Raw genomic sequence first — 27,229 nt, 5'->3', positions numbered from 1 at the left:
AGGAGTAATTATAAAAGCTATTCATGTTTAGACCAATCCTAAAACCAAAGGTAAAGTACTAAATTTTTTTGTAGGAAATTTCACAAAAGAACTTAAACCCTGATGTCTCTATTTTTTATTATATTTTCTCCAGCACTAGTGGGCCACTGAGACATCACAAGAGCCTTTAAATGTAATACCAGAAGAAATTTTCCTAATAGGGGTTTTTACTTCGTCACTCTATTAAGGTGCGCATGAATTGGTCGTTGATTTTGACCTCACACAGAAGTCCGTCACTTGGGGGTAGTTGAAAGGCGCTGATCAATGGATTTGACACTTTTCTAGCTTTAACATCGGATTTTTTCATAATAAAAGGAATTTGATGATTAGTTCTTCTACAATGCTAAAGTCCTTTTACCAAGTACATATTATATATGTGCCTCAGGGCCTCCTTCTATTTTCTAGTCTATTACCTTAAGATCCACCCTTAAAACAAGAAAGAGTGCAAAAATAACTTGAGATTCAAGACAAAGGGGGTAATTTTAAAGTTTCTACTTGATTATGAGCTTATATCTGTTGGAGCCTAAACCTCATAATAGCCTATATTCACATTGAAATTAAACGTGGAGGGAACATTTGCTTAAAATGATGCTATTGAGGACCGTATTTTTCGAGATACTGTCTCTGCTACTCATAATCTCTACCCTGGGTTTTCCAAGAGAATGCAAAAAAAAAATCAACTTTAGAAACACCATTTTACTTAAAATAATTGGGATTTAAATGTTCTAGCAAGTAAGGCTAGTGAGTTTGTTGTTTTCTTTGTTATTTCTGTTTTCATTAATTTTTTTGTCCTATATACTTGCTATGAGACATACAGAAATCTATCCTTCATTGCGGCAGGTATATTGCCTTAATAATAACAACACTGTACGTAAATCATATTAACTACAAATCTTAATTTTTTTTAATGTCATTCAGTTTTCTAAACTCAGTATATTTTCATATATAATACTATTTAATAACTAATTGAATTTATTACATACAAATCGTCAAAGATAGCAACTCCTTAAAGATTGAAGGCACAATCATTTCATCTATAATACCTTCTCTAATTTCCTGAGCATCAAAACCAGCGAATCACTTCCTAGTTCTAATCTACCTTAAAGTTTCTCAAGCACCAAAATTTGTAAGATGTACAAAAAGCCAGTGATTCCCTTTATAGTGCAAAGCAGTCTTTAAGTTTTTGGACACCAAAATTTGTAAGATGCTATGTCAAATTCAGATCCAAAGAAGTTCGAACAGGGTGCAAAACCCCTGACGTTAATTTTATGGGTAATTTTCTAGCAATAATGGTATAATTATAAGTTGAATTAATTCCCGTTGAGGAAACCAATTGGAAAACATATTTATAAAATAGAAAACCAATTGCTTGCTCAAACTTCTGACGAATATGAAAAATTCAAGGAATTCTTATGTCCCCAAAAATTCCTCGAATTCACAGGTATAAAGCAAATTTTTATTGTTATTACAAACTATCATTTTGAAATAAATAGATTTTAGACGTTTCGTGGGTGTTTCTATGTTTTATTTCGACGTTCTACAGGGATTCACAGTCATCAAAGAAAGAACTCTGTTAATGGCATTAAAAACTTTTAGAAAAATGAAGTTGACAATGCTATTGGAGGCAACGCTGCCTCCAATAGCAAAAAGCATAATGCTTCAATGTTTTAATTTTTTTTTTGTTCCCAGAGGCACGTCATATGAAAGGGGTAGTTGTATAAACATTTGAGGAGCTCATTCGATTAGAAATCAGAGGTTCTAGTGCCCTTTCTAAGATTTTCGGAAGAAAACTATCGGAATTATCGGAAGAAAACTAGCATTCCAAGAGTCATCCAATCAGAATTCTGATCATACAATTTTGTTCAAATTAGTCAAAAGTTCACACAACAAAAACTCCAGGGTCAACAAAAACCCCACAGTCTGGGGGCAAGTGTTGTAATTTATTCCCCAGGGGCATATAATGTTTTAATGAAACGGGTTGTCATACGAAATTTGGAGGGATGATCGGAAGCTCTAGTGCCCTTTTAAAGAGTTAAAGTGATCGAAGGGAAACTAGCCTCCTCCCTATGTTCTCTTTTCCTGAAAATCGTCTGATCAAAGTTTTGATGGAAAAATCTAGTGAAAAATGGTCCGAAGCTCAGGCAGCAAAAACTCCCGGTTCAATACAAATCCCCAGAGCCCAGGGGCAAGTGTTGTAAGTTGTACCACTGGTGTATATAAGGGTCTTATGAATGGATGTTCGTATAAACTTTGGAGGATGCTCATTTGATTGAAAATTCAAAGTTATAGCTCCTTGTTAAGAGTCAAAAGTGACCGGAATGCAACTTGCTTCAACGCCCTGTTTTTCCCAAATGCATAGGATCGAAATTTTGAGATAGCCATTTTCTTGAAATTGGTTCAAAGATTATGCAATAATACCACTGGGGTTCACACAACCCCTCGGAGCCAGGGGGTTAGGATTGTAGGTTATGTCTAGGGGGGATATAAGGTTCTTACAGAAAAGGTGGTCGTTTAAACGCAGGAGGAGACTCATTTTATTGGAAAGTGAGACTTATAGTGCCCTTTCTATGAGCCAAAAGTAATCAGAGGGCTACTGGACTCCCCATGCCCTCTTTTTGAGGGCATCAACGTATGCCCAACGTTATCCATATTTTTCTCAACGTATCCAAACAAAATTTTGAAATAGCCATTTTATTCAAAATAGTCCAAAGGTCAAATAACTATGCCTCTGGGACTGACAAAACCCCCTACAACCTCCATGGCAAGGATTGCATGCTATACAAGCTGCCCATTTCTAACTTATAAGGTTTTAATGGAATGGGTGGTCGTATAGACCTTGGAGGGGATCATTCGATTTTAACTTGACATTTCTTGTTCTCCTTTTAAAAGTAAAGATTGATCGGGAATAAGTAGACCCCCAACACCCTTTTTTCTTCATATGCATCCGATAAAAATTTGAGATGCTCATTTTGTCGAAAATAGTCCAGGTATCAAATAATTATAAGTTGAGGATTTTTTAACCCCCCCCCCACTGTCCTCGAGGCAAGGGCTATAAGTTATGCTAGTTACCCATTCTTAACTAAGATTTTTATGGAAAGGGTAGTCGTATAGGTTTTAGAGGGAGATCATTTGATTGGGAGTTGAAAATTCTAGTGCCATTTTCAAGAGTTGAAAGTTATTGGAGGGTAATCAGAACCCCACGTCCTCTTTTACCCCGAATGCGCCCAGTCAAAATTTTGGGGTAGCTCTAAATAGTTCAAAGATCAAATAACCATTCTTCCTGGGTTGAAGTAACCCCACCCCTCAGTCCCTGGGGGCAAGGAGAGTAAGCCATGTAAGTTGCTTATTGTCACTTTAAAATCTTGTTTACTTTTATACTTGACTTTTCTGAATTAAAGGGTAACTATGATTTACGGCGCAAGGGCTGTAAGTTACGCAAATAGCTTGTTGGTACTTTGATACTAGTTTTGATACTTTAACAAGACTCTAATGTTGAAAAAAAAGTGAATTTCGAAAGAGGGGATGTTGAAAAACTTGAAGCTTTGACAATCAAAAACGAGCAAAAATAAATTAAAAAAAAACTGTCCGAAAAGAAGTTTTTCAAAGAAAAGTAAAACTTTTCATATTAAACTTAAGATCAGGAGAGATAAATTCCTATCGTAATTCAAACTCAAATCGATCGTCAATCATAGGCAGCGTAATAGCTCCAACGCCCACTTCCCCCAACACATCCAATCAAAATTTGGACATAGGACATTTGGACATATGTCCAATCGAAATTTGGACATAGAGAAATTGGGTACCCAATTTCTCTCATAAATACTGTTATTGCTCAAAGATTAAAGATGAATTCCTCTGAAGCCTTAAATCCCGTACCAGTAAACGATTCGAATAAACCCACAAGCACGACTCACCTACCTTATATTCCGAAAATTACTTCAAAACTGAAAAAAGTTTGTTTAAAAAACTATTTACGTGTTGTATTCACAAGTAGTTTAAGTATAATGAATCTTCTCAATTCTGGTAAGGACAAAACCCCAGTTACTCCTCTACGAGGGCTGTATCAAATACCATGTAGTTATGGAAATTATTACATTGGTCGAACCCACCAGAATTTAAGAACAAGATTATCGCAACACAAAGAAAGTATTGAAAAAGTATTAAAATCTAAAAATAACTCCATATCTTTTGATTCAGCTCTAAGCAATCATATTTTTGAAAATCCAAACAATTATGTTCTATTTGACGAAACAATTCTAATTAGCAATGACCTAGGAATCAAACAAACTGTCCGCGAGGCAATCGAAATCAAACGAAACTTAAATAATAATACGTCCCTAAATAGAGACTTGGGTGAATACACACTCAACCCTATGTACACAAAATTAATTATAGAAAATAATCTAATACAAAATAAAACAAAAACAGGAACGAACAAAAACAAGCCCAATCCCAAAAGAACTGTCAGATTAGCTGAAGAGAAGGCGAATATCGCAACAAGAAATTATTCCAATTTTTAATAAATACAGCGAGTGAAATGAATGAGCCTTTTTAGCTTGTAAAATGTTAGCTTTTATCACAAAGTCTTGGCTGAACTTTTCGTTAAGAAGTAATGATGCCAAGGCTATTTTAAAAAAAAATGGATTTTTAACCGAGAACTTTTATTGTAAGTGTTTCATTGTTTATTATTTTCTTTGCTGAAGACGGCCCTTAGATATAGGGCCGTAATATTCAAAAGGTTTTGTTGGTTTACTGTCTTGGGAAAAAAGTCCTCATTATTCTCTCTTTTGTTGTTGTATTATGGAAAGGCAGTGGTCTTCGTCATTATTTACCCCAGGCCTATCTTTTCCCAAAACATATCCGATAAAAATTTTAAGAGTGCTATTAACTTTAGCATTGTTGAAAGTTCCTGTAATTATGTCTTTGGATATATCAACTTCCCCACCGTTCTCAGGACAAAGGCTGTAAGTTAGGCATTCGTTAATTGTGTATATATATTATATGTTACTAGCTGTTGGAGAAAGTCAGAAAAGAAAGCGTGCCGAGGAACTATCAGCAGCAAGTTTTTTGGCATAGACTCTTTGAGCATCTTCATCAGTCATTGTAAACTTAAACATTAATAGATTTCTACGTGAACATATGTCTTATATAACTTGAATGACGTCACCGTCAAAGCAAAAATGACGACAACTAATTTCATGACGTCAGCCGACACAGAAACATGACGTCACCTGATCCACAGATCCACAGACAGACAACTTATTTTTATATATATATAGATTAAGAAAGGCATGCATGTATTGGACTTTACTTTGCAAGAAGCCAAAGGGTATTCAGTAGGAGAATTTTGAGTGGAGTGATGAACTAAATAAAAACACGGTATGTGTATACGGATTGTCAAAAGGGTGAAACATAAGGATAACTGAGTAGGCCTATATTAATTTGAATCATTCAGGAAATGATTAGGAAGATGATCAAAAAGGCAATATTTGCATGCTACCAATGCTATTACTACTACATTTACAGTATTGAGGAGAAACGTAAACTAAATCAAAAGACGCTATGTGCATGCACATTGTCAAAATAGTTTATCTCAAGAATGAATTTTGGTATTAAGTTGGAACTTTTAGAGAATGTTTAAGAACATCTCACCAAAAGGCAATATGTACACACTAATGTTACTGCTACATTTACTACTGCTACTACTACTTCTATTGCAACTATTTGTAAGGCTAAGAGCATTGAGATGAAAATTTCAAGTAGCATATGGGCATACAGGTTATCCAAAGGACATCAGCAATATCATAGCAATGGCTAATTGTAATGGCAAGTTGAATCTTCCAGGACCTCATGAAAGGGATGTTCTACTAACCAAAAGGCATTTATTTTCCAAACGCATCCAGTCAAAATTTTGAGGCAACCATTTTGTTCAGTATAGTAGAACAGTCCAGCAGGGAAATTGGGCATATCATCCTCCCCCCCCCGAATTATGCAATTGTTGCCATTATTCTTTAAAACTAGAAGTTGCTTTAAACTTAATCAAAATGTACTGTGTTTACGGTTGCCAATAAGACACATCAGCAATATTAAGTTGAAATTTTTGGGGCTACTGCTACTACTCCTGCTCTTTGAATTTATATAAATAAAAAGAGGGCAAGCGTATTCATGCTGTCAATGATCATACACCGAATCCTTTGGGAATGATATTAGGTTTATTTTCCAGGTCAACTTCGGGAGTTATAAAATTAAGTTAAAAATATTGTTTGTGTCAGGATCTAAAATTGTTGAAAAAGGTTTTCCAATATACAAACAACACAATAACTATGGATTCTTATAAGAAAAAAGATGAAAAGATATTAAATATTATTTTTTCCATGAAAAAGACTATGTCAATAAAAAAACGGAAATTAATTTTAATTTTTTTTTCATAAATCAAGTTTTTCAAAGAAAGGTAAAGAGCTTCATTAAGCTAAAAATGAGCCGAAGTAAAATCAAATGATTTTTCAAGCTTAAAACTACCTCTAATCCTTATAAATAAGTACATGAAACCCAAAATAGAAGAAATTACAATAAATAGAAGAATCAAACTCAAAACGAGCAAATGTTAACTTGAGTAGGGCTGATAACACCCATGTGTTCTCAAGACCAGAACATAATTTGTGTATTATTGCAAACAAAATATGTTTTAAATGTTATCACTTTTTTTACATTCATAAATACAAATTATCAAAACTTTAAGGAATGAATATCAGTAAATGCCAATTAAACAGACAATCCACGGTCATTTTTCCCCCAGCAAAGTGCAAATCACAGAAAATCACTGGCTAAAATATACTCCTGTTTTTACGATCCCACAGTTGTATTTGCAGCTGATGTTTATAATTTGTTTGGTTCTTACGATATTTCTTGATATCCCTTCATATCCCTTGTGATGTATAGGGATATTTTGTATATATTTCAAGTTTAAATGCTTTTGCTTGGCAGATAGAGCAACAGAAAAGTTTCGCAGATACAGCATCATAAAAACCGTGTGCATTTTTGGTCTTTCTGATGCTTTATTTTGTCTTGCCAGGCAAAGCTACTTCATGACTTGTTGAGGGGGTCAGAAATAAATTATCATTGTCTATTCCGTTCTAATTCCAAAGTACTCAAAATTATTTTTTCAATAAGCTTTCAAGTCGAACTTTAATCAACATTTAAATCTATTTTCAATTTTTAGAGAGAGAGAGAAAGAAAGAGAGAAATCTATTAAACAAAGAAATGACATTAAATAGAAAATAAAAGAAAAAAGCAAATAAAATTTCTGATTACATAATTTCTTAGCCAATTTATTTTCATATTTTATTCTTTGTTAAGCAATTTAGTTGTAGTTCCTTTTCACATTATTTTTATTTTCCTCCTAATCCGGCTAGGAAACATATTAACTGCTGAATTCAGCTTTCAGCAAAAAACTTCCACGTGAAGATATGGAAATGAAAACTGTCAGAGTTTATCTTAAAGTAAGAGAATTTTACTGAGAGAAAGAAAATCTAGAAAAAAGGTTAGATTCGAGAAAACTCATTTAAATTTTATTACGAAACAGAACATAAATTGTTAGCCACCTTTCTAACCCAACATATTCCCGATTAAAATAATGAATTGTGAAGCCAAGCTTTCTCGTCTCTAAGAGTTTACAACGGTTAGTTTACCCGAATGATGAGATCTTTGTTTATGAATAGAAGGGTAGTAAAATATAGTGATATAAACGTGGCAGATCCTTTGTTTTTTCCTTATGTTCGTTGGAAATTGGTCCTATAGGTGTATTATTGGTCCTATTAGTCCAGCTAGACTAAAAGGCATTTGTTATTATTATTTTAACCAAAATAATTATTTCTTTGCTTAGTTTTTTAATAAGAAGCTAGTTTTCAAATTTTATTGTATAAAGGCACTATAAAATATAGAAGAAGGACTCTTATAAGGAAATTTTAGTGCATTTTTAGTGTATAAAGGAAATTAAAGTATAAAGTGTATTATATAAAGTACTAGCTGTTGGGGTGGCACTTCGCGCCACCCCAACACCTAGTTGGTGGGGCGCTTCGCGCCCCCCCAAGCCCCCCCGCGCGCGTAAGTCGTTACGCGCCATATTAGTTACGCACCATTGTAGTTGTGTCCCTGTGTCCCACCTGTGAATATAGATAGATTTATATATATGTGTCAAACTACATAAAAATTGCGAATATACAACATATTTGGCTTTCCCACTACTGGGAGCTTTCCGTTTCCAATTGCCAGCAATTGATCTGAAAATGTTTGACCAGAGTCATCGTTTTGCAATCGGACACGTATATTTGTAGTTAATTTTAATATTTTTACGTGTGCCCATAAATTAGAATTTTTCAGGCAAGCATTCATTTCGTCTGCAGGAGTTAAACTACGTAAAAATTGCGAATATATAACATTCTTGACTTTCCCATTGTCTGTGCATATACAAAGCCGTATGTACTAATAATGACGTCATATGCAAACGCTCTTTTTACAAACAAACAAACATGCATGCACACAACTCGTTTTTATATAGATAGATAGATAGATAGATACAATACAAAATAACTGCGTAAAACTTGCGAATATACAACATTCTTCGCTGTCCAATTGTCGCTGCATATAAATAGATTGTCAGGTTTACCGACCCTCGAACATGCAACGTACAATTGTCCATGGGAAAAACAATCAGTATTAAGATCTATACCACATTTTTCTAATGATTGACCTTGAGCTTTGTTAATGGTGATTGCAAAGGCTAATCGAATTGGGAATTGCAATCTTTTAAATTGAAAAGGCAGATTCGTTGGAATCATGGGAATGCGAGGAATAAGAACAGCCTCACCCTCAAAAGGCCCTGTCAAGATTGTGGCCTCTATTAGGTTTTCCATTGTTTTTTTTACGGCAAGTCGCGTGCCATTGCAAGGCTTTGGTGGGTTAAACAATATTGTTGATTTCGTGGACGTCTATATTTTTGGGTGCGAGAATCGCTCTTTCACTTAGCCATTTATTATTTTTATAATTTTTTAGAATATTCGGAAATACTTTTTCAATCAATTCATTTTTGGACGTCACTAAATTACAGAAATCAGCAGGTAGTTGTATACGTCCTGAAATTGAGTCTATCGTATCATAAATGTCTTTTTGTTCCGACGTTAACATGGAAATGTTATTTTGTACATACGACAATAGATCACTCGTACTGTAACTTTGTTCACGATCCAATTCTACACATGTCGAAACAGCAGCGATACGGTTAGGTGAAGGCATTCCCAAATCCTGAAGAGGTTTGTTTGCCATACGTACGCACAAATCTTCTATAATAACTAAAGTGTAGTTATAAATTTCTGATGTAAAATCAAAATTCATATCTGACGTCTCTAACTGTTTTCGATGGAGTATATCTTCGGACATTTTTGACTTATATTTTTCCCATAACTCTGTAGGAGCTGATGGAGAGCAAGTTGTTAACAATGCACGAATTTGACTCGGGGTTGACGTTTTGCACGCGTCATTGATGCAGTTATCCCAGTGTTGGTCATTCTCCAATAAATTCAGAGCTGGGCATGCACTACAGTAAGTGTCATGTATAGTACCGTTTACAGTTCTCAAATACTCAAAGGATGTCGGACCGGGTACATTCACCAAAAGAAGGCGTAGAAAGAAGCATTCATGTTGATTGGGGTGAACGGTGTAGAGTCTTCCTATCGTGGTATCTTTGAAGATGGTAGGTTGGCCGTCGACTGACTTACCCTGTTTTCGACGTTCAAATACTTTATTTTTAGTATTCCACGTGTAATACGAAGGCACTTCAGTATACAGCAGTTTTTTTGCAAAAGAATCATTTTTGCAAAGCGAAAAAAAAGCTGTTAATTTTGTATCCGGTGGATTCAGGGCTCTTTGTTGCACGTTGCTTTCCGAGAAATAAACACGTTGACCATTCTGTAAATGTACCGCTAAGTGAACAACAGCTGGACTACGTTCATGAATCGGAAATGAAAGAATTCGCCAAACAGCTTCATTACTGCTTATGTATCTTCCAGCCTGATATTGTACGATTTCGTCGAAATCTTTGATTTCGGGCTGCAAGCCAAAAACTGCCATGTCACTGCCTTTGTTGACGTATTTACATATGTATTTGATTGCCTTTACGGAGTTACAGTATTCAACGTTTATGTGTGCATTAAATGTTTTTGATAATAATGGGGAATATGGAACAACCCACTGGTTATCTACTTCGATGGTGGTACCGTTGCCATTGTAGGTTCTTCAGTCATTTTACAATTAGAAATTTCTCTTTCAACGGTCTTCTTACAATTAAAAATTTGTCTTTGAACGATATTCTTAAATACCTGTGTTCTGGTCGTCATTTATATACCCTGTGTCCCTGTCGTCATTTGTGTCCCGGTATCCCAGTCTGTAATTTCTCTTTGAGTGTCGCGGTCGTTATTTATATTCCCTCTGTCCCGGTCGTCATTTGTGTCCCGGTCTGTAATTTCTCTTTGAGTGTTTTTTCTTTTTAGTATTTTTTAGTTTTTTACATTTTTTCTTTTTTCAGTTTTCTTTTTCTTCTTTATTTTTCAGCTTCACTATGAAATACATATTGCCGAACCTTTATTTTTTTAACTAAAATCTGGTAGGCATTGATGACCTTATCCAAGTCAAAATCCCAAACCCAATCATCATCGCTATCATTTTCAGTTTTGATATGTTTTGACTCTCGCTGTCCAGGTGGATCTTCATCTAACTGCGCGGTTTTGCGTTCTTTAGCCTCAAGCCTGTTTCCTTGCTGTTCTTTTGATTCCTCGGCACGCTTTCTTTTCTGACTTTCTCGATCAGCAGCAAGTTTTTTGGCATAGACTCTTTGAGCATCTTCATCGGCTTTTGCCATGGTAAGTTCATCAGTCATTGTAAACTTAAACATTAATAGATTTCTACGTGAACATATGTCTTACATATCTTGAATGACGTCACCGTCAAAGCAAAAATGACGACAACTAATTTCATGACGTCAGTCAACAGAGAAATATGACGTCACCTGATCCACAGACAGACACACAGACAGACAACTTATTTTTATATATATAGACTAAAGTATAAAGTAAATAAATAAAGTAAAGTATAAAGTATAAAGTATTAAAAGTGTACTAAAGTATAAAGTATAAAGTGTATTATAAGGTATAAATTAGTGTATAAAGGAAATTAAAGGAAGTGTATATAAGGAAATTTTAGTGTATAGTGTATGAAGGCACTATACGATATAGAAGAAGGACTCTTATAAGTAAGAGTGCTACATATTTAATTGGACAGAATTCTACCTAAAAACTATCATTTTAGATCCGGAAATTGATTAATGAATTCAGTTAAAACAGCTCAATTCTTAACTAAATTCAACATGTTATTTCTGTTTCTTTTTACCCACAGCCCATCCCAATGCTAAGTCGCCTGATTCAGAATAGTTGTGCTTACTCCTCTTCCACCAAACTTTGTTAGGAGGCTCACTCCCTTCCAGAGAGTTAATGTATCTTTGAATGTTCTCTTATGAATCATTGACAAAGATGTGAAAGAATGCAAGAGACCTCCTGCTAGATTCGCTTGGCTAGATTAACTTGACTTGCTTATTTTTATGGTCATAATTATGAATGAGATGTTAAGGTGACTTGACTATTTTGTGCCCACAACTAATTGCAGCACCCCTCAACCAAAAGCAGCTGTACTCACTCTTCTCCCACCCAAATCTGCTAGGATGTTTACTCTTTACTCCTTCTGTGCAGTTAACACCTTCTTTATAGGTCTTCTTAAGACCTGTAACCGAAGACGCAAAAAAATGTTGAGGACCTTCTGCTTTTTGCTAGGTCTCAGCTGAATCGCCAGAGAGCCTACTTTTAGCAACGTTTCAATTTCATTCATAAAGTGCGATCTAATCACCTTAACACCTCTTTTATCATTATGAACCTAAAATTTAAGGACAAAATACTAAGTTTTATTCAGATATTTGTTTGATATTTCTCCAGAAAGCATTTAAAGTCTTTTACAACTGTTCATGTCCAGAACCATATTTGAAAACTCATTCTATTGTCTCAATTGTAGTTTTGAGACTTATCTTCCTATTCTTCCTACTTTGTTCAACTGCAATTAATTGCTTCTGCTCCTCGACTATCTGTTCGACCAAAATGAAAATCAAACCACCAAAGTCTGCTTTCTAGTTTGATTACATTTACAAATCCCGCTGACACACGGAGGAAAGTATCAGTCTCTTTACATATTTAGAGTTGCTGAGCGGTAGCTGAAATCGTGGCATACCAAATCAGATGGGTATCAACACTGGGGATCAAAACGTACTTCAATTCTATTTGAAGTTGACACCAGAATAGCCATGTTTGGCATCAAATGTGGCCATAAATAATGATTCCAAGTTTTTTTCACTTGTTTTTCTGAGTGAATAATCTTTTCCATCCTTGTTCAAGGGAGATCTACCACCCAGCTTGTTTTCTTATTCGTACTGTTGTGAAAAGCCCCTACCCGGTCTAAAATTGGCCTGTTCGGGAATCCTCAATTTATCTCGCCCTTTTTTAATGGTTTCAAAAAGATGACGCTTAGTCAGAATATTTCCTTAACTGGATATTTGACATCAAAGTTTTTCAATTAGTATCAGATCTGATATCAGTAGCTCATGTTTGTAATAAACACATTGAAACAGGTCAAACGTGTTCAAATTAGGGGGTGAGACTATATAAGAATGGATACGAGGACAAATACCCTATTGAAGCTAGATAAACCAACATTTGTGAATAAAGTGCTTAATATAATTTTGTTTAAGCCCTAAACCTTGCAAAATTATCTTGAGTTTTATGCTAAGCCAGCTCATAAGCCCATCAACACAATTGTTGGTAACAAAGTGGGTCGGTGGGGGAGCTGGGGGCATGGATCTAAATTCTTGGCTTAACACTCTTAATCTTACAGTTTAAAAATACATCAATGATTTATGCTTCAACAGGTTACTACATATCTACTGTCTGCAAAAATATATATATGGGGAGGAGAATAGACGTGAGGCCTCGTATTTGTCTAGATATGACTGAACACCTTTGAATGAACCTAACTCCTACGATGTATTGCATATCTACTCATCCAAATGATAATTAGTAGAAGGGGGTATGGGGGTAGGGAGTGGATAAATTAAAGGCCTAGGAGCTACTCTGATCCCTCAATTATACAAATTGAAAGCAAGTTCAAAATATCGAATATTAAAGATCAAGGGCCCTAGGGCCTCCCATTGTGTCCTTCAGTATTTCAGATTGATGGTCCTTGTATGACTTATTGGAACAAGCTGTAGCATTACCTTTTTTTACCGTTGTAATGATTATATAGAGACTCAGTTTTAAAGAAACTATTTTTTAGTTATGTGATTTGGCTTATGTGATAGTTATGTGACATAGTTATGTGCACCGGTAATAAATAGACATATCTATTAAAAAATGAAGTAACATCATTTTTTTACAATCCTAACAAGGGGGTTTAATGCCAGAATTACCTCTTACTCAATTGGACTATCTGTCTTGGTTTTCTCTACAATTAGCCTTGATTTGATGCACCCCCCCCCCCACTGTTAGATTTTAAATCAAGAATCCTTTCAAATCTTATCAATTCAAGTCTAAAGGTACATTTTTGAACGTTTTTTCCGTTCTAAATTGAACGGATTTCTTGAAATTTTGGTTCATTTCCGTGTGGGGCTGGTTCAATATCATTGGCGGAGGGGTCGAATAGATGTTAAATTCCCCTTTAATCAGTTTTGCCCTTAAAAGGGTATGAAAATATTGACCTGTGATTGAATAATTCCTCCACCTAGTTCCAGTTACCATTTGTTCTAAATGAAGATCCCCAGGGAAAAAAAGTTCTTCATGATCAGCAATATCCAAATGTATTTGCAATTATAATTGCTGAGGCGCTCATCGACCTTTCAAGGCAAAAAAAAAAATTTTCATTGTCATTTATAGTTTCACATATGTTTGTTTAAAAAAAAGACACGTTGCTTTAAATAATCAGTATTCAAACAATAAATAGACCTTACCTTTCTACAGATATTGCCATCAATGTTAGAATACTTCCAACCATACACAAGACAGCCATAAACTGACAAAACTTGCAGAAATATTCTCCAAAAATCCAGTCTTGAGTTACTAGATAATTCGTGTTGAATCCACCGTTGAAAATGGAATTTAAACAATCAGCAATTGCGAGGTTCACAAGTAAAAAGTTGGTCACTGTCCTCATTCGTCTATCTGAAAGCACAATGTATACGACTATCAAGTTGCCACCCGTGGCTATTGCTACGATTATCAAAGCTGCCACTGAACATAATAATTGATGCCACCAAGGATATGTAAAGGTCATATATTCTTCCTCCTAAAATGGAATTAAATACCAAATGAAATAAATTTTAAATCAAATTCTTAGATCTTGTTATTTACTCTTATAAAAACAGGTATAGTTTGTTCTGCATGAAGTTTGGCAGAAAATAATCGGACGAAAAATGAAATATCCGGAGCATATTTCACTTTTCGGAGCCTATTTCAATATTCAGAGCATATATAAGAAATGTAGAGGCTCTGATACATCTATTATTGCATCAGGGGCAGATTCATTCCAGACAGAGACCCATTGCTTCAATGCCCAAGAAAAGAAGAAAAAGGCCAACAGTTATGGATCATACTCTAATATTCCCTTCCTTATAACATAAAATACTTTGACTTAATCATTTCACTTTATCTTTTTGTGTCTACCCTTAAGTGTTGATGGCGATAAAATGAATGTTTGAATTGATATTTCAGATTAATGTACCTTAATCAACATTTTCGCAATAAACTTATACCACTAAGACTAATCGAAATCAAAGTTATCGCTGCTGAAGCAGCTTTAAATGACAATTCTTCTTCACTTGATAGTTGTTTTTTTTATGCGTTATTAAATTTTCGGTTACAATTAGATACAGTTCGTTCTTTACTAGGTTGCAGCCTTCTAAAGCTATGGTCATTTAACATTATACTGAACATTAGTATTTCTTAAATGTAGTATTCAGACCTACCATTAATGCATCCGGGCCAGAGCGAAGACTGTTTTTGGGTGAGGGGCCTTACAAGTTTTTTAACAAAGTGAAACTAAAATCTGTCTGCATGTGGCTTTTGTACGGTTCAGACAATATTTTTGGAGAGGAGCTCAAATGGGCTCCCCCTCCTGCTATGGCGCTGATACAACCTAAGCCTAGTTGCTTAAAGACAAAATAAGAATATCTTCTTTAAGAAAACATCTATTGCTGCCTTTCTCAGCGGAGTCACATTTTAGATAGTTTTAACAATAAGTTTTTTCTTAGGTTATGTATCTAAATGTGGAAATGTATCTAATTACTTCAAGTTCAAATTACGTCACATGTTTTATTTTGGCATTTATTAAAGAAACTAGAATTCAAATGACCCAACATAAGCAAATAAGTTGCTGAACGGAAACATAATTTTTTTATCTACCGAGCATAAGGGATACGCCCATATACCATCCTCCTGCGTATCTACTGAGTATCTACTGATATCTCCTGCGTATGTTTCTTTATATTTTGTTTTATATTATGTTTATGTTTTGTTTCTTTATATTTTTCTATTATATTTTTTCTTTATATTATATTATTTCTTTATTTCTTTATATTATATTATTTTTTTTTATATATACTCTTTTTTTTCCTTTGTATGCATATCTCCTCCTGCGTATCTACCGAGCATAAGTGATACGTCCATAGGACATCCTCCTGTGTCTCTTTTTAATTCGACGCGTTTCGTACCTAGAAGTCATATAACAAGAGCGGCCTTAAAAAAAAGCAAAAGGCAGCATTTAAATTTAATCAAAGAGATATTATCCTATGCTCTGGGTATTGTGTGGTTAGAAAGTGCCGCCGCCAAGAAAAAACAATTACGTTAGTCATTGATTTTAACTTGGGCAGAACTAGCCATAGGGTTGATTTTGAGATATTCAATTCTATAAATTTTTGGTTCTATTAATGATGTTAGCTTTCAAATATTTTCGAAGTGTGTTTACAAATCAAACAGTTTGTGGTAACGAACTGTAATAAGGAGCGACACGGCTCAATAGTAACCGAAACTCTAAAAAACGGAAGAATCGCATTTTAATGCTGATTTTAAATATATAAGTTTCAACAAGATCAGTTATACCCACCAAAAGTTACGAGCCTGAGAAAATTTGCCTCATTTTAGAAAATAGGGGGAAACACCCCCTAAAAGTCATAACGAAAATTACACCATCAGATTCAGTATATCAGAGATCCTTATTGTAGAAGTTTCAAGCTCCTATCTACAAAAATGTGGAATTTCGCATTTTTGTTTTGCAAGAAGAGATCACGGATGCGTGTTTATTTGTTTTTTGTTTGTTTTTTTGTTTGTTTTTTTTTTCCCGCATCGACTGAGTGGTCCTAGAATGTCACAAGAGAGCTCATTCTAACGGAAATTAAAAGTTCTAGAGTCCTTTTTAAGTGACCAAAAATTGGAGGGCACCTAGGCCCCCTCCCACGCTCATTTTTTCCCAAAAATCACCGGATCAAAATTCTGAGATAGCCATTTTATTCACCATAGTCGAAAAACCTAATAACCATGTCTTTAGGGACGACTTACTCCCCTGCAGTCCCTGTGGGAGGGGCTGCAAGTTACAAACTTTGACCTGTGTTTACATATAGTAATTGTTATTGGGAACTGCACAGACATTTTCAGGGATATTTTTTTTATTTAGGGGGGAGATTTCGGGGGGGGGGGGGGTTACGTGGGAGGATATTTCCATGGAGAAACTCCTCATGGGGGAAGATAATTTCAATGAAGGGGGCGCAGAATTTTCTAGCATTATCTGAAAAAACAATGAAAAAATAAATATGAAAAGTTTTTTCTACTGAAAGCAAGGAGCAGCATTAAAACTTAAAACGAACAAAAATTATTACGCATATGAGGGGTTTACCTCCTCGTTATACCTTACTCTTTACGCTAAAGTATTTTTAGTAATTTCAACTATTTATTATACGGCCTTTGTGATTCAGAGGTCATTCGTAAAGAATGGGGACAAAATCTAAGCTTTAGTGTCAAGAGCGAGGTATCGACGAGGGTTAAACCCCCTCATATACGCAATAAAAACATACGAGTATAGAAGTTTGTTGTGTAAGCTAATTCGTAAGTTTCGTATATTTTTACCAAAAGTCCTACTTGCTTTTTTAAGTAATCAAAAACTTAGAGGGCAACTAGGCCTCCTCCCTCGCTCCTTTTTTCTCTAAATTTTCCGATTAATTGCATTTAAGTGATTGGTTTAATCTGACTGTAATTATTCAGCGTATCAGAGAACCTTATTATAGAGTCTTCAAGCTCCTATCTATAAAAATGTGGAATTTCGTATTTTTTGCCAGAATACAGATCACGGATGCGTGTTTATTTTATTTTTATTTATTTTTCCCAGGGGTGATCATATCGACCCAGTGGTCCTAGAACCTTGCGAGAGGGCTCTTTCTAACGGAAATGAAATGTTCTAGTGCCTTTTTCAAGTGACCAAAAAAAATGGAGGGCACCTAGGCCCCCTCCCACGTCAATTATTTTCTCAAAGTCACCGGATCAAAATTCTGAGACAGCCATTTTATTCACCGTAGCCGAAAAACCTTATAACTATGTCTTTAGGGGCGACTTACTCCCCCACAGGCCCCGTGGGATGGGCTACAATTTACAAACTTTGACCAGTGCTTACATATAGTAATGGTTATTTGGAAGTGTAAAGACGTTTTCAGGGGATTTTTAGGTTGGGGGGGGGTGAAAAGAGGGAGATATGTTGATGGGACTTTTCTTGTAGGAATTTGTCGTGGGGGAAGAAAATTTTCACGAAGGGAGTGCAGGATTTTCTAGCATTATTTAAAAAAAAAACACTGAAAAATAAATATAAATTTTTTTTCAAGTGAAAGTAAGGCGAAGCATTAAAACATTAAAGCATTAAAACGAATATAAATTATTACACATATGATGGGGTCACCTCCTCCAAATACCACACTCTTTACGCTAAAGTATTTTTAGTAATTTCAACTATTTATTCTATGACTTTTGTGATTCAGGGGTCATTCTTAAGAAATTGGGACAAAATTTAAGCTTTAGTGTAAAGAGCGAGGTCACGAAGAGGGGATCCCCCCTATATACGTAATAAGAAACTACGATCGACCCAGTGGTCCTATGAAATTGAGAGAGGGCTCATTCTAACGGAAATGAAAAGTTACAGTGCGCTTTTTAAGTGACCAAAAAAATTGGAGGGCAAATAGGCCCCCTCCCACGCTAACTATTTTCCCAAAGTCACCGGATCAAAACTCTTAGCTATTTTATTCAGCGTAGTCAAAAAACCTTATATCTATGTCTTTGGGGACGACTTACTCCCCCACAGTCCCCGTGGGAGGGGCTACAAGTTACAGACTTTGACCAGTGCTTGCATGTAGTAATGGTTATTTGGAAGTGTACATACGTTTCTAGTGGGATTTTTTTGTTGGGTGGAGGAATTGAGAAGAGGGGAATATGTTGGGGGAACCTTCCTTGGAGGAATTTGTCATGGGGAAAAAAATTTCCATGAAGGGAGAGCAGGATTTTCTAGTTTATTTAAAATAAAAACAATGAAAAAAATATGATATGAAAAAGTTTGTTTCAACTGAAAGTAAGGAGCATCATTAAAACTCAAAATGAACAGAAATTATTACGCATACGACGAGTTCACCTCCTCCTAATACCTCGCTCTTTACGCTAAAGTATTTTTAGTAGTTAAAACTATTTATTCCACGGCTTTTGTGATGCAGGGGTCATTTTTAAGAAATTGGGACATAATCTAAGCTTTAATGCAGTGGTTCTCAACCGGGGTCCACATGGACCCTAGGGGTCCATGTAATATTTCCGGGGGTCCACAGGCAAAACACAACAAATTGGGGTCCACAATGATATTTTGGGGGTCCATGAAGAAAACCAACTCAGAATGCTCTTTATTTTTAAGAATTCAATTTCTACTGTAATTTACATTATTTTGAATCAGTTTAGTGACCTACTCGGAATGGATATACCTATTTGGGTTTCAATTCCTTTCGGAGTTAATTTTGCCCATATAGAATTATCTTTGCAAGAGCCCCTCATCGAATTACAAAGGGATGAAATAATGTATGCAAAATTCAAAGATGGAAAGCACAATATATGGAAAACAAATGATTTTGCTACAAAGTACCCTTTGCTCAGGGCTAAAACGCAGTTCTACGTTATTGCTTTTCCTGCATCTTATCTTTTTGAAGCAGGATTTAGTCGTGTTTCTCAAATCAAACAGTTCGTGGTAAACGAACTGTTTGCGACCCGGCTCAATAGTAACCAAAACTCTAAAAAATTGAATTTTGATATCAATAACTACATCAAAAGAATCGCATTTTAATGCTGATTTTAAATATATAAGTTTCATCAAGTTTAGTCTTACCCATGAAAAGTTACGAGCTTGAGAAAATTTGCCTTATTTAAGAAAATAGGGGAAAATACCCCCTAAAAGTCGTAGAATCTTAACAAAAATGACACCATCAGATTCAGCATATTAGAGAACCCTACTGTAGAAGTTTCAAGCTCCTATCTACAAAAATGTGGAATTTTGTATTTTTTGCCATAAGACAAATCACGGGTGCGTGTTTATTTGTTTGTTTTTTTTTTCCCAGGGGTCATCGTATCGACCAAGTGGTCCTAGAATTTCACAAGAGGGCTCATTCTAACGGAAATGAAAAGTTCAAGTGCCCTTTTTAAGTGACCAAAAAAATTGGAGGGCATCTAGGCCCCCTCCCACGCTTATTTTTCCCAAAATCAACGGATCAAAATTTTGAGATAGCCATTTTGTTCAGCATAGTCGAAAACCATAATAACTATGTCTTTGGGGATGACTTACTCCCCCACAATCCCTGGGGGAGGGGCTGCAAGTTACAAACTTTGACCAGTGTTTACATATAGTAATGGTTATTGGGAAGTGTACAGACGTTTTCAGGGGGATTTTATTTTGTTTGTGGGTGGTGCTGAGGGGAGGGGGCTATGTTGGAGGATCTTTCCTTGGAGGAATCTGTCATAGGGGGAAGAAAAATTCAATGAAAAGGGCGCAGGATTTTCTGGCATTACTATAAGAAAACAATGAAAAATAAACATGAAAACGTTTTTTCAAATGAAAGGAAGGAGTAGCATTGAAACTTAAAACGAACAGAGATTATTACGCATATGAGGGGTTCTAAAAATACTTTAGCATAAAGAGCGAGGTATTTAGGAGGAGATATATACCTCGCTCTTTATGCTAAAGTATTTTTAGTAATTTCAACTATTTATTCTACGGCCTTTCTGATTCAGGGGTCATTCTTAAAGAATTGGGACAAAACTTACGATTTAGTGTAAAGAGCGAGGTATTAACGAGGGTACAAACCCCCTCGTATACATAATAAAAGTATAAGATTATGAAAGTTTGTTACGTAAGTTAATTCTTAAGTTACGTATATTTGTTACTAATAAAAACGTTCGTTAAAAATTAAAAGTTCTAGTTGCTTTTTAAGTAACCGAAAAATTGGAGGGCAACTAGGCCTCCTTCTCCACCCCTTATTTCTCAAAATCGTCTGATCAAAACTAAGAGAAAGCCATTTAGCCAAAAAAAGAATTAATATACAAATTTCATTTTAATAATTTATGTGCGGAGAGCCAAAACCAAACATGCATTAATTCAAAAACGTTCAAAAATTAAATAATAAAAAACTAATTTTTTTAGCTGAAAGTAAGGAGCGACATTAAAACTTAAAACGAACAGAAATTACTCCGTATATGAAATGGGTTGTCCCCTCCGCAATCCCTCGCTCTTTACGCTAAAGTTTGACTCTTTGCCACAATTCTACCTTTTAAAACAATTAAAAGCTTTAGCGTAAAGAGCGAGGCGTTGAGGAGGGGACAACCCGTTTCATATACAGAGTAATTTCTGTTCATTTTAAGTTTTAATGCTGCTCCTTACTTTGAGTTAAAAAAAACTTGTCGAGAAGCATCAACCACAGGGATCTCATTGAATAAATATGTCTTTACCTTTTTTTAATCACACGCTTAATTTCAACTGCTTTTTTTTATCCAGTTTACATAAATAATGTTGGAGTGAATTAAACTTCCTGAGGAGCTCTACTCTCCATGAGCTTTAGTTGCTTACCAATCGAAGAAACTTGTAGAAACTTGTAATATTGTAGTTATTACCACAATAATAGTAATAATAAGAAGAATAATAATTATTATTATATTAGAATGTTTTATTTGTATAAAATTAGTTTTCATTTAAAAATAAAGCTTAATCATGTGCTATTTGCTTGATAATTAAAACCTTAAAATTTATATTAGTGAAGAATAAAAAATTGTTCTTATGTCCAATAGCTATGAAGGGGTCCACCAAGATAAAAAGAGGGGAAAAGGGGTCCATGGGGAAAAAAGGTTGAGAACCACTATTTTAGCGTAAAGAGCAAGGTACTGACGAGGGAGTAAACCCCTTCATATACGTAATAAAAACATAAGAGTACAGAATTTCGTTACGTAAGCTAATTTGTAAGTTACGTATATCTTTTACTAATAAAAACATTCGTAAAAAATTAAAAGTTCAAGTTGCCTTTCTAAGTAACCAAAAAATCGGAAGGCAACTAGGCCTCCTCTCCCGCTCCTTTTTTTCTCAATATCATTCAATCAAAACAATGAGAAAGCCATTTAGCCAAAAAATACAGATATACAAAGTTCGTTTCAATTATTCATCTGCGGAGAGCCAATCAAAACATGCATTGATTCAAAAACGTTCAGAAATTAAAAAAAAACAAGTTTTTTTAACGGAAAGTAAGGAGCGACATTAAAATTTAAAACGAACAGAAATTACTTCGTATATGACAGGGGCTGCTTCCTCCTCAACCTCCCGCTCTCTACGCTAAAGTTTTTTGCTGTTTTAAAAAGAAGAGTTAAGAGAAAGAGTCAAACTTTAGCGTAAAGAGAGGGGCGTTGAAGAGGAAGCAGCCCCTTTCGTATACGAAGTAATTTCTCTTCGTTTTAAGTTTTAATGTCGCTCCTTACTTTCCGTTAAAAAAAACTAGTTTTTTTATTTAATCTGACAAAATAAAGCGTATAAATCAAAGGGTTTTACGAAACGTGTGTTCTTATGTGTCTACAAACAAACAGATGGCGGTGGCATTCCCTTAACTATAGCTCAAGTTTAGCTTACATTCTAGTACATAACAGCATTACAACTAATTTTTAGGAATGCTAGTTTAATCCAAAAATTCATCTCCAAAACGTTGTGAAAACAAATAGAAGGAACAACACCGAGTTGGGTAATACTTCGTAAGATGTATGCTTTCTATTATAGTGGCCTTTTAAAGCTGAAAGTGTATCTCGAAAAACTCTAAGCAATAATAATGTTGTGTACAGGATTTTAAAAAAAATGTAACTTTTATCCAGGATGAGCAGAATAAGTTATTAGTTAGTGATCTTTTATGTGTCTTTCTCGTTTTCAAGATCCTATTTTCAATCTTTCTTTATATTTTTTCCAGACTTCCAAGATGCCTTTCTACTAAGAAAGAAGATCATCTGATTTTGGAAATCCTGAAGGTAGATGTACCCATGGAGACATACGTCTTAAGCTGTTCAGGAGGACAAAATCCAGGATTTTTATTTGGGGGGGGTAGTTTTCGGGAAGGGGAGGGGGTACTCAAAAACTTCAGAAAACGTATTAAAATTATATACATTTTTGACACATTTATTAGGGGTTCGACGAAAATTTAGGGGTTCCATCCCTCCTTCCACCACCTGCACTACCCTGATAGGGCCTTATTATTCAAAGTAGCGTCAATAATGTACTAAAATACTTGCAAACTGAATCGTTCAATAGATAAAAAATGAATGATATGTTGCGTTTATTTAAGATGCTATATTGAGTCTTTTATTTTATATTTTTAGATCTCCAGGATGTCTGTCTACTAAAGAGTGAGCATACTTGGTTTTAAAGTCTTGAAGGTACAGTTAGTTGCCTTTGAAAATGTTGAAACAGGAGGCTGGTAATGGTTGCAAATTGATCCACAAAAACACCTATAAAGTAAATCGCTCGTCACATCAAAGACAGTGAATGAATTTGAACAGACATTTTTAAAAAGTTACAACAATATTAATTTTAAAATCATTCATCACTTTTTCTAGCTTTTAGCCTGAAGTATGAAGGAACTTTACCGTATTTTAAGAGATAAACCTGAAGCACTTTAGGGAATTCCAGTTTCCATGGCCCATAAGGAATAGACTGGAAATGTACCAATTAGGGATGAGAAAATATTGCTGGAGCATTCTTTTCTTCTTTTTTTTTATACTCCAGAGTTCCGATTGCCAATTGGAAGAAAAGATGACATTGCAGTTAAGGACAGAAGAAAAGAGGGAAATGTCACAAGAAAAAATTGGCTTTCTGTACACCAAATGGAGGAATAATTTAAAAGGAAAATATTGGATAGAAATTATTAGTAAGAGATAGGCTTAGAGAAAGGCTTAAATTTCTGTCTTCACAAAAATTTGTCATCACTTAAATGTTATCGTTTATTTAAAGTATTGGAAAGTTTGAAAGGTTTATTAAAGTAAAGATGGATGATGTGATATTTTGCTGTATCGGCTGTCTTGTGGAGTACCACAGAGGCAATTCTTGATTCACTTTCATACGTAGATAGAATAAATTTTTATGTTTTAGTCATTTTGTCTAACATCATTTGCCGATGACGCTGAAATTATGATTTCATAGTTTGGCTGCTTTTTTGTTGAAAGTGAATAGTGTTTTTAGACATTTTTATGCATTTTAGACATTCATCGGTATATTTTACCATTATCTTTATCAGTTCATTATCAGAAGGGGCATAGCTAGATTACTTTTATTTGAGGGGGACAAGATGGGTTGCTATTCAAGTGGTAGTAAAGAAAAGTAACTTTCTACAAAACACACTACTTGATGAATTAAAAACATTACGCAACACATTATAAAAAAATAACTACACATTAAAAAATGTTCATAAATATTAGTGCTGGCGCTTCGCTTTTGCTAAAATTGTCAGCTGTGAACTGCTGCAGCCGACTGTAATATAGCGTAAACACGCTATCGGGTGGGTAAAGGTGAATGTTGTAAACACTTGGGCTTTTTTCAGCCAGATTCACCACTTATACCGCAGCAAATACCCCCCCCCCTCCCTCCACTTCCCCTAGCTTCTACACCCAGCACATGATTCTCAATCTCATAATTAAACGAAGGTCCACTATAATAACGCGCGTTGTGCTATTTATTCGCTCGTAGTTTTTGAATGGATTTTGCCTCTGTAGTATTTATAAATTTATTGAAAAAATATTTGTTTTTTTTATTAAATTGATTTTTGTTTTGTGCGTTCACCGATTTATATTAATAAATAGTATTGATATAGGTAGGCCACATAGAGCTGAAACAAAAACCATAGGCAGCGCAATTAAACTGTCTAAGCAAAGACACAGGATAAGTCCAAGCATTACCACAGATCGTGTAATATTATATTGTAACATATTCCCATATTTAAATAGCGACCGTATTCCAAATTTGAAAGTATTCGAAAAATAAAGTCAGAACTACTAATTTATGCATATATAAAATCTGAACCTTTCTTGGTATCATTGCGGCAGAAACCTAAGATTAATTAAAAATGGCCAGTGATGTCAATTGGAAGGGAAGATTGACTTCAAGAGTTTGAAAATTACCTTCCCTTTGTATTTTTGTTTAAAAGAAAAAAAAATTCTATAAAAGTTACACCAAAGTTTTTCTTGTGCAAATTAGGTTAGGGGGATAAACATTTCCGGAGGGGGGTTATCTTTTTAATGTCTATAATTCCCTTCAAAAAAAATCTCAGTCTCCTAATGTTGCATGGTAAAACTGATGGCAATAGAAAAAGAGAATGGGCGGGTACAGTTTATTCTTGCACACTAAATTTCTAAATTGTGAGAGAAATATACATATTTTGTTTGAATTTACTTTATTCTGTTCTCATCACAGCATAATCATGACCCACTAGTAGCACTAGTAGCGCATAAATGTCCCACTAGCAGTGCTGGTGTTGTGTGAAATAAGACTAATTTCAGTCACAATCCTTAACACATTTATGTCAACTTTTTTTGGAGCTGGTTAAAAGAAATATTTAGAAAAGCGAAAACAGCGAGAAGTCAGTATTGTATTATATGTTGAGGCAGTTTTACAATTATGGGTCAGTATGTGTATCCGAAACGTAAGGAATAGGACGTAGTCACACACTTATTAGGCATTTCAATGACAGAAAAGACAGTCAGAGATTCGATTAAATACTAGAAATAAAAATTATAATAACCGAATGATTCTTAGAGCCGATCCCCTTCTACCAATTTCCACGACCCCTACGGAATTGACCTATCTAGTTATGATACAAATGTCATTATAAAAAACACAAAGTCTTATTTGTTAATGATTTCATTTGGTTTCAATTACATTCACTATATCAGCTACCTTCTATTTCTTCAACGATCAATGATCAAATTCCTTGAATGAGGTACCTTCTTATTCTTCAATGAATCCATTTCTGTCCTGTTTGCAGATCTAGAGTGTGTATTCATTGCCACTTTTGGAAGTTTTAAAACAAGAGAACATAGTCTTGAACTGAAAAAATTGACCTGAGAAAATATGGCGAAACTGGAAGTATAGAACATTTTTTAATTTTGCCATTAACGAGGCTCACATTTTTGCTTGATGATAAATTTTCAAAAGCAGTGTATTTGGAAAAATATTAATCCAGAACATGTTATCAAATGTAATGGACCCCTATTTTTTCTTGTTTTCTTTATGTTAAAAACGAGCATAGATTAATTTAAAAATATTTGCAAATTTGACACGTAAAAGGAGCTTTTAAACAGTTTTAAAGCCACTTAATAAATTATATTTTTCTTAAAAATTATTGAGGGAGCAACTGCCCCCCTTGCCCCTCTTAAAGACGCCACTGATTATGAGTATATTTTTAAAACTAATACTATTATAATATTCTAAGTAGCTACGCCCCTTGATATTATTAAATAAAAACAGTTTCCTTAACTCAAAATAAGGAGCAACATTATAACTAAAAATGGACATAAATTATTACATTATATATGAGGTGGGTTGTCCCCTCCTCAACACTTCGATTTTCACGGTAAAGTATTTTGGTAGTTTTAAGAAAAGCTTAAAGAACTAAGACAATGCTCAAACTTTAGCACAAAGAGCGATGTGTCGAGGAGGGGGTAATTCCCTTCCTATACGTAATAATTTCTGTTTGTTTTAAGTTTTATGTTGCTAATTATTTTAAGCAGAAAAAATTTGTTTTTTTATTTAATTTCTGATCACTTTTTAAATGGTGCCGGGATATCCGACTCCACCTACACAGACCCCCCTTTTCCTCCACGGGAAGATCCTCTAGATAATTCAATCCCCAGAAAATCTTATATACGTAAAATTGAGTCGGCAAAAAGAAAGTAAGACAAATAAAAATAATTTCGTACAGGAAAATAGCGACGAAGACCACACTGCCTTTCCATAACAAACAAATACAAAGTAGAAACAATAGGGAAAATCTTTTCAAGACAGTGGAAATCAGTTCTGTGAACATTTCGGCCCTATGTCCAAGGGCTGTCTTCAGCACAATACGAGAACAAGAGGGAAAATATGTATATATAAATAAACTTACATTAAATAGTGAGAATTAAAACTAATAATGTTTTTTTAAAAATAGCCTTAGCATCCTTACTTCAACAAAGTTCAACCAGGACTGACAAAAATAATGAAGTGAGAATATGAATTCATTCAAACTAAAGTATTGAACCAGCTACGAAAAGGCCTTTGAGACAGGCTGCAAAAAATGCAAGGTTGGCTCTGAGAAATTGCATTTAATCACTTTGTTCTCTTTAGTTTGAATGAATTTATATTCTCACTTCATTGTTTTTGTCAGTCCTGGTTGAACTTCGTTGAAGTAAGGATGCTAGAGCTGTTTTTAAAAGAGTTTTTAAAAACATTATTAGTTTTAACTATCACAGTTTAATGTAAGTTTATTTATATA

At 34.7% G+C, this 27,229-nt stretch overlaps 1 protein-coding gene across 1 annotated transcript in view; it reads right to left on the bottom strand.

Annotated features, from left to right (window-relative positions):
- The window catches only part of LOC136036433 (tachykinin-like peptides receptor 99D), a 189,419-nt gene extending 162,483 nt beyond the window's left edge, over positions 1-26,936 (bottom strand). Inside the window, exons 1-2 of the mRNA XM_065718668.1 lie at positions 26,861-26,936; positions 14,132-14,466 (exon numbers count right to left, since the gene is read on the bottom strand). Of these exons, the coding sequence (XP_065574740.1) occupies positions 14,132-14,454 (323 nt within the window). The 5' untranslated portion in view covers positions 14,455-14,466; positions 26,861-26,936. The remainder of the gene's footprint in view (positions 1-14,131; positions 14,467-26,860) is intronic.
- Positions 26,937-27,229: the final 293 nt, after the last annotated feature.

This window comes from Artemia franciscana, chromosome 15, assembly GCF_032884065.1.
Source record: "Artemia franciscana chromosome 15, ASM3288406v1, whole genome shotgun sequence".
Lineage (NCBI taxonomy): Eukaryota > Metazoa > Arthropoda > Branchiopoda > Anostraca > Artemiidae > Artemia > Artemia franciscana.
The sequence above is the reverse complement of the archived record's forward strand: the minus strand, read 5'-3'. Positions and strand labels throughout refer to the sequence as shown.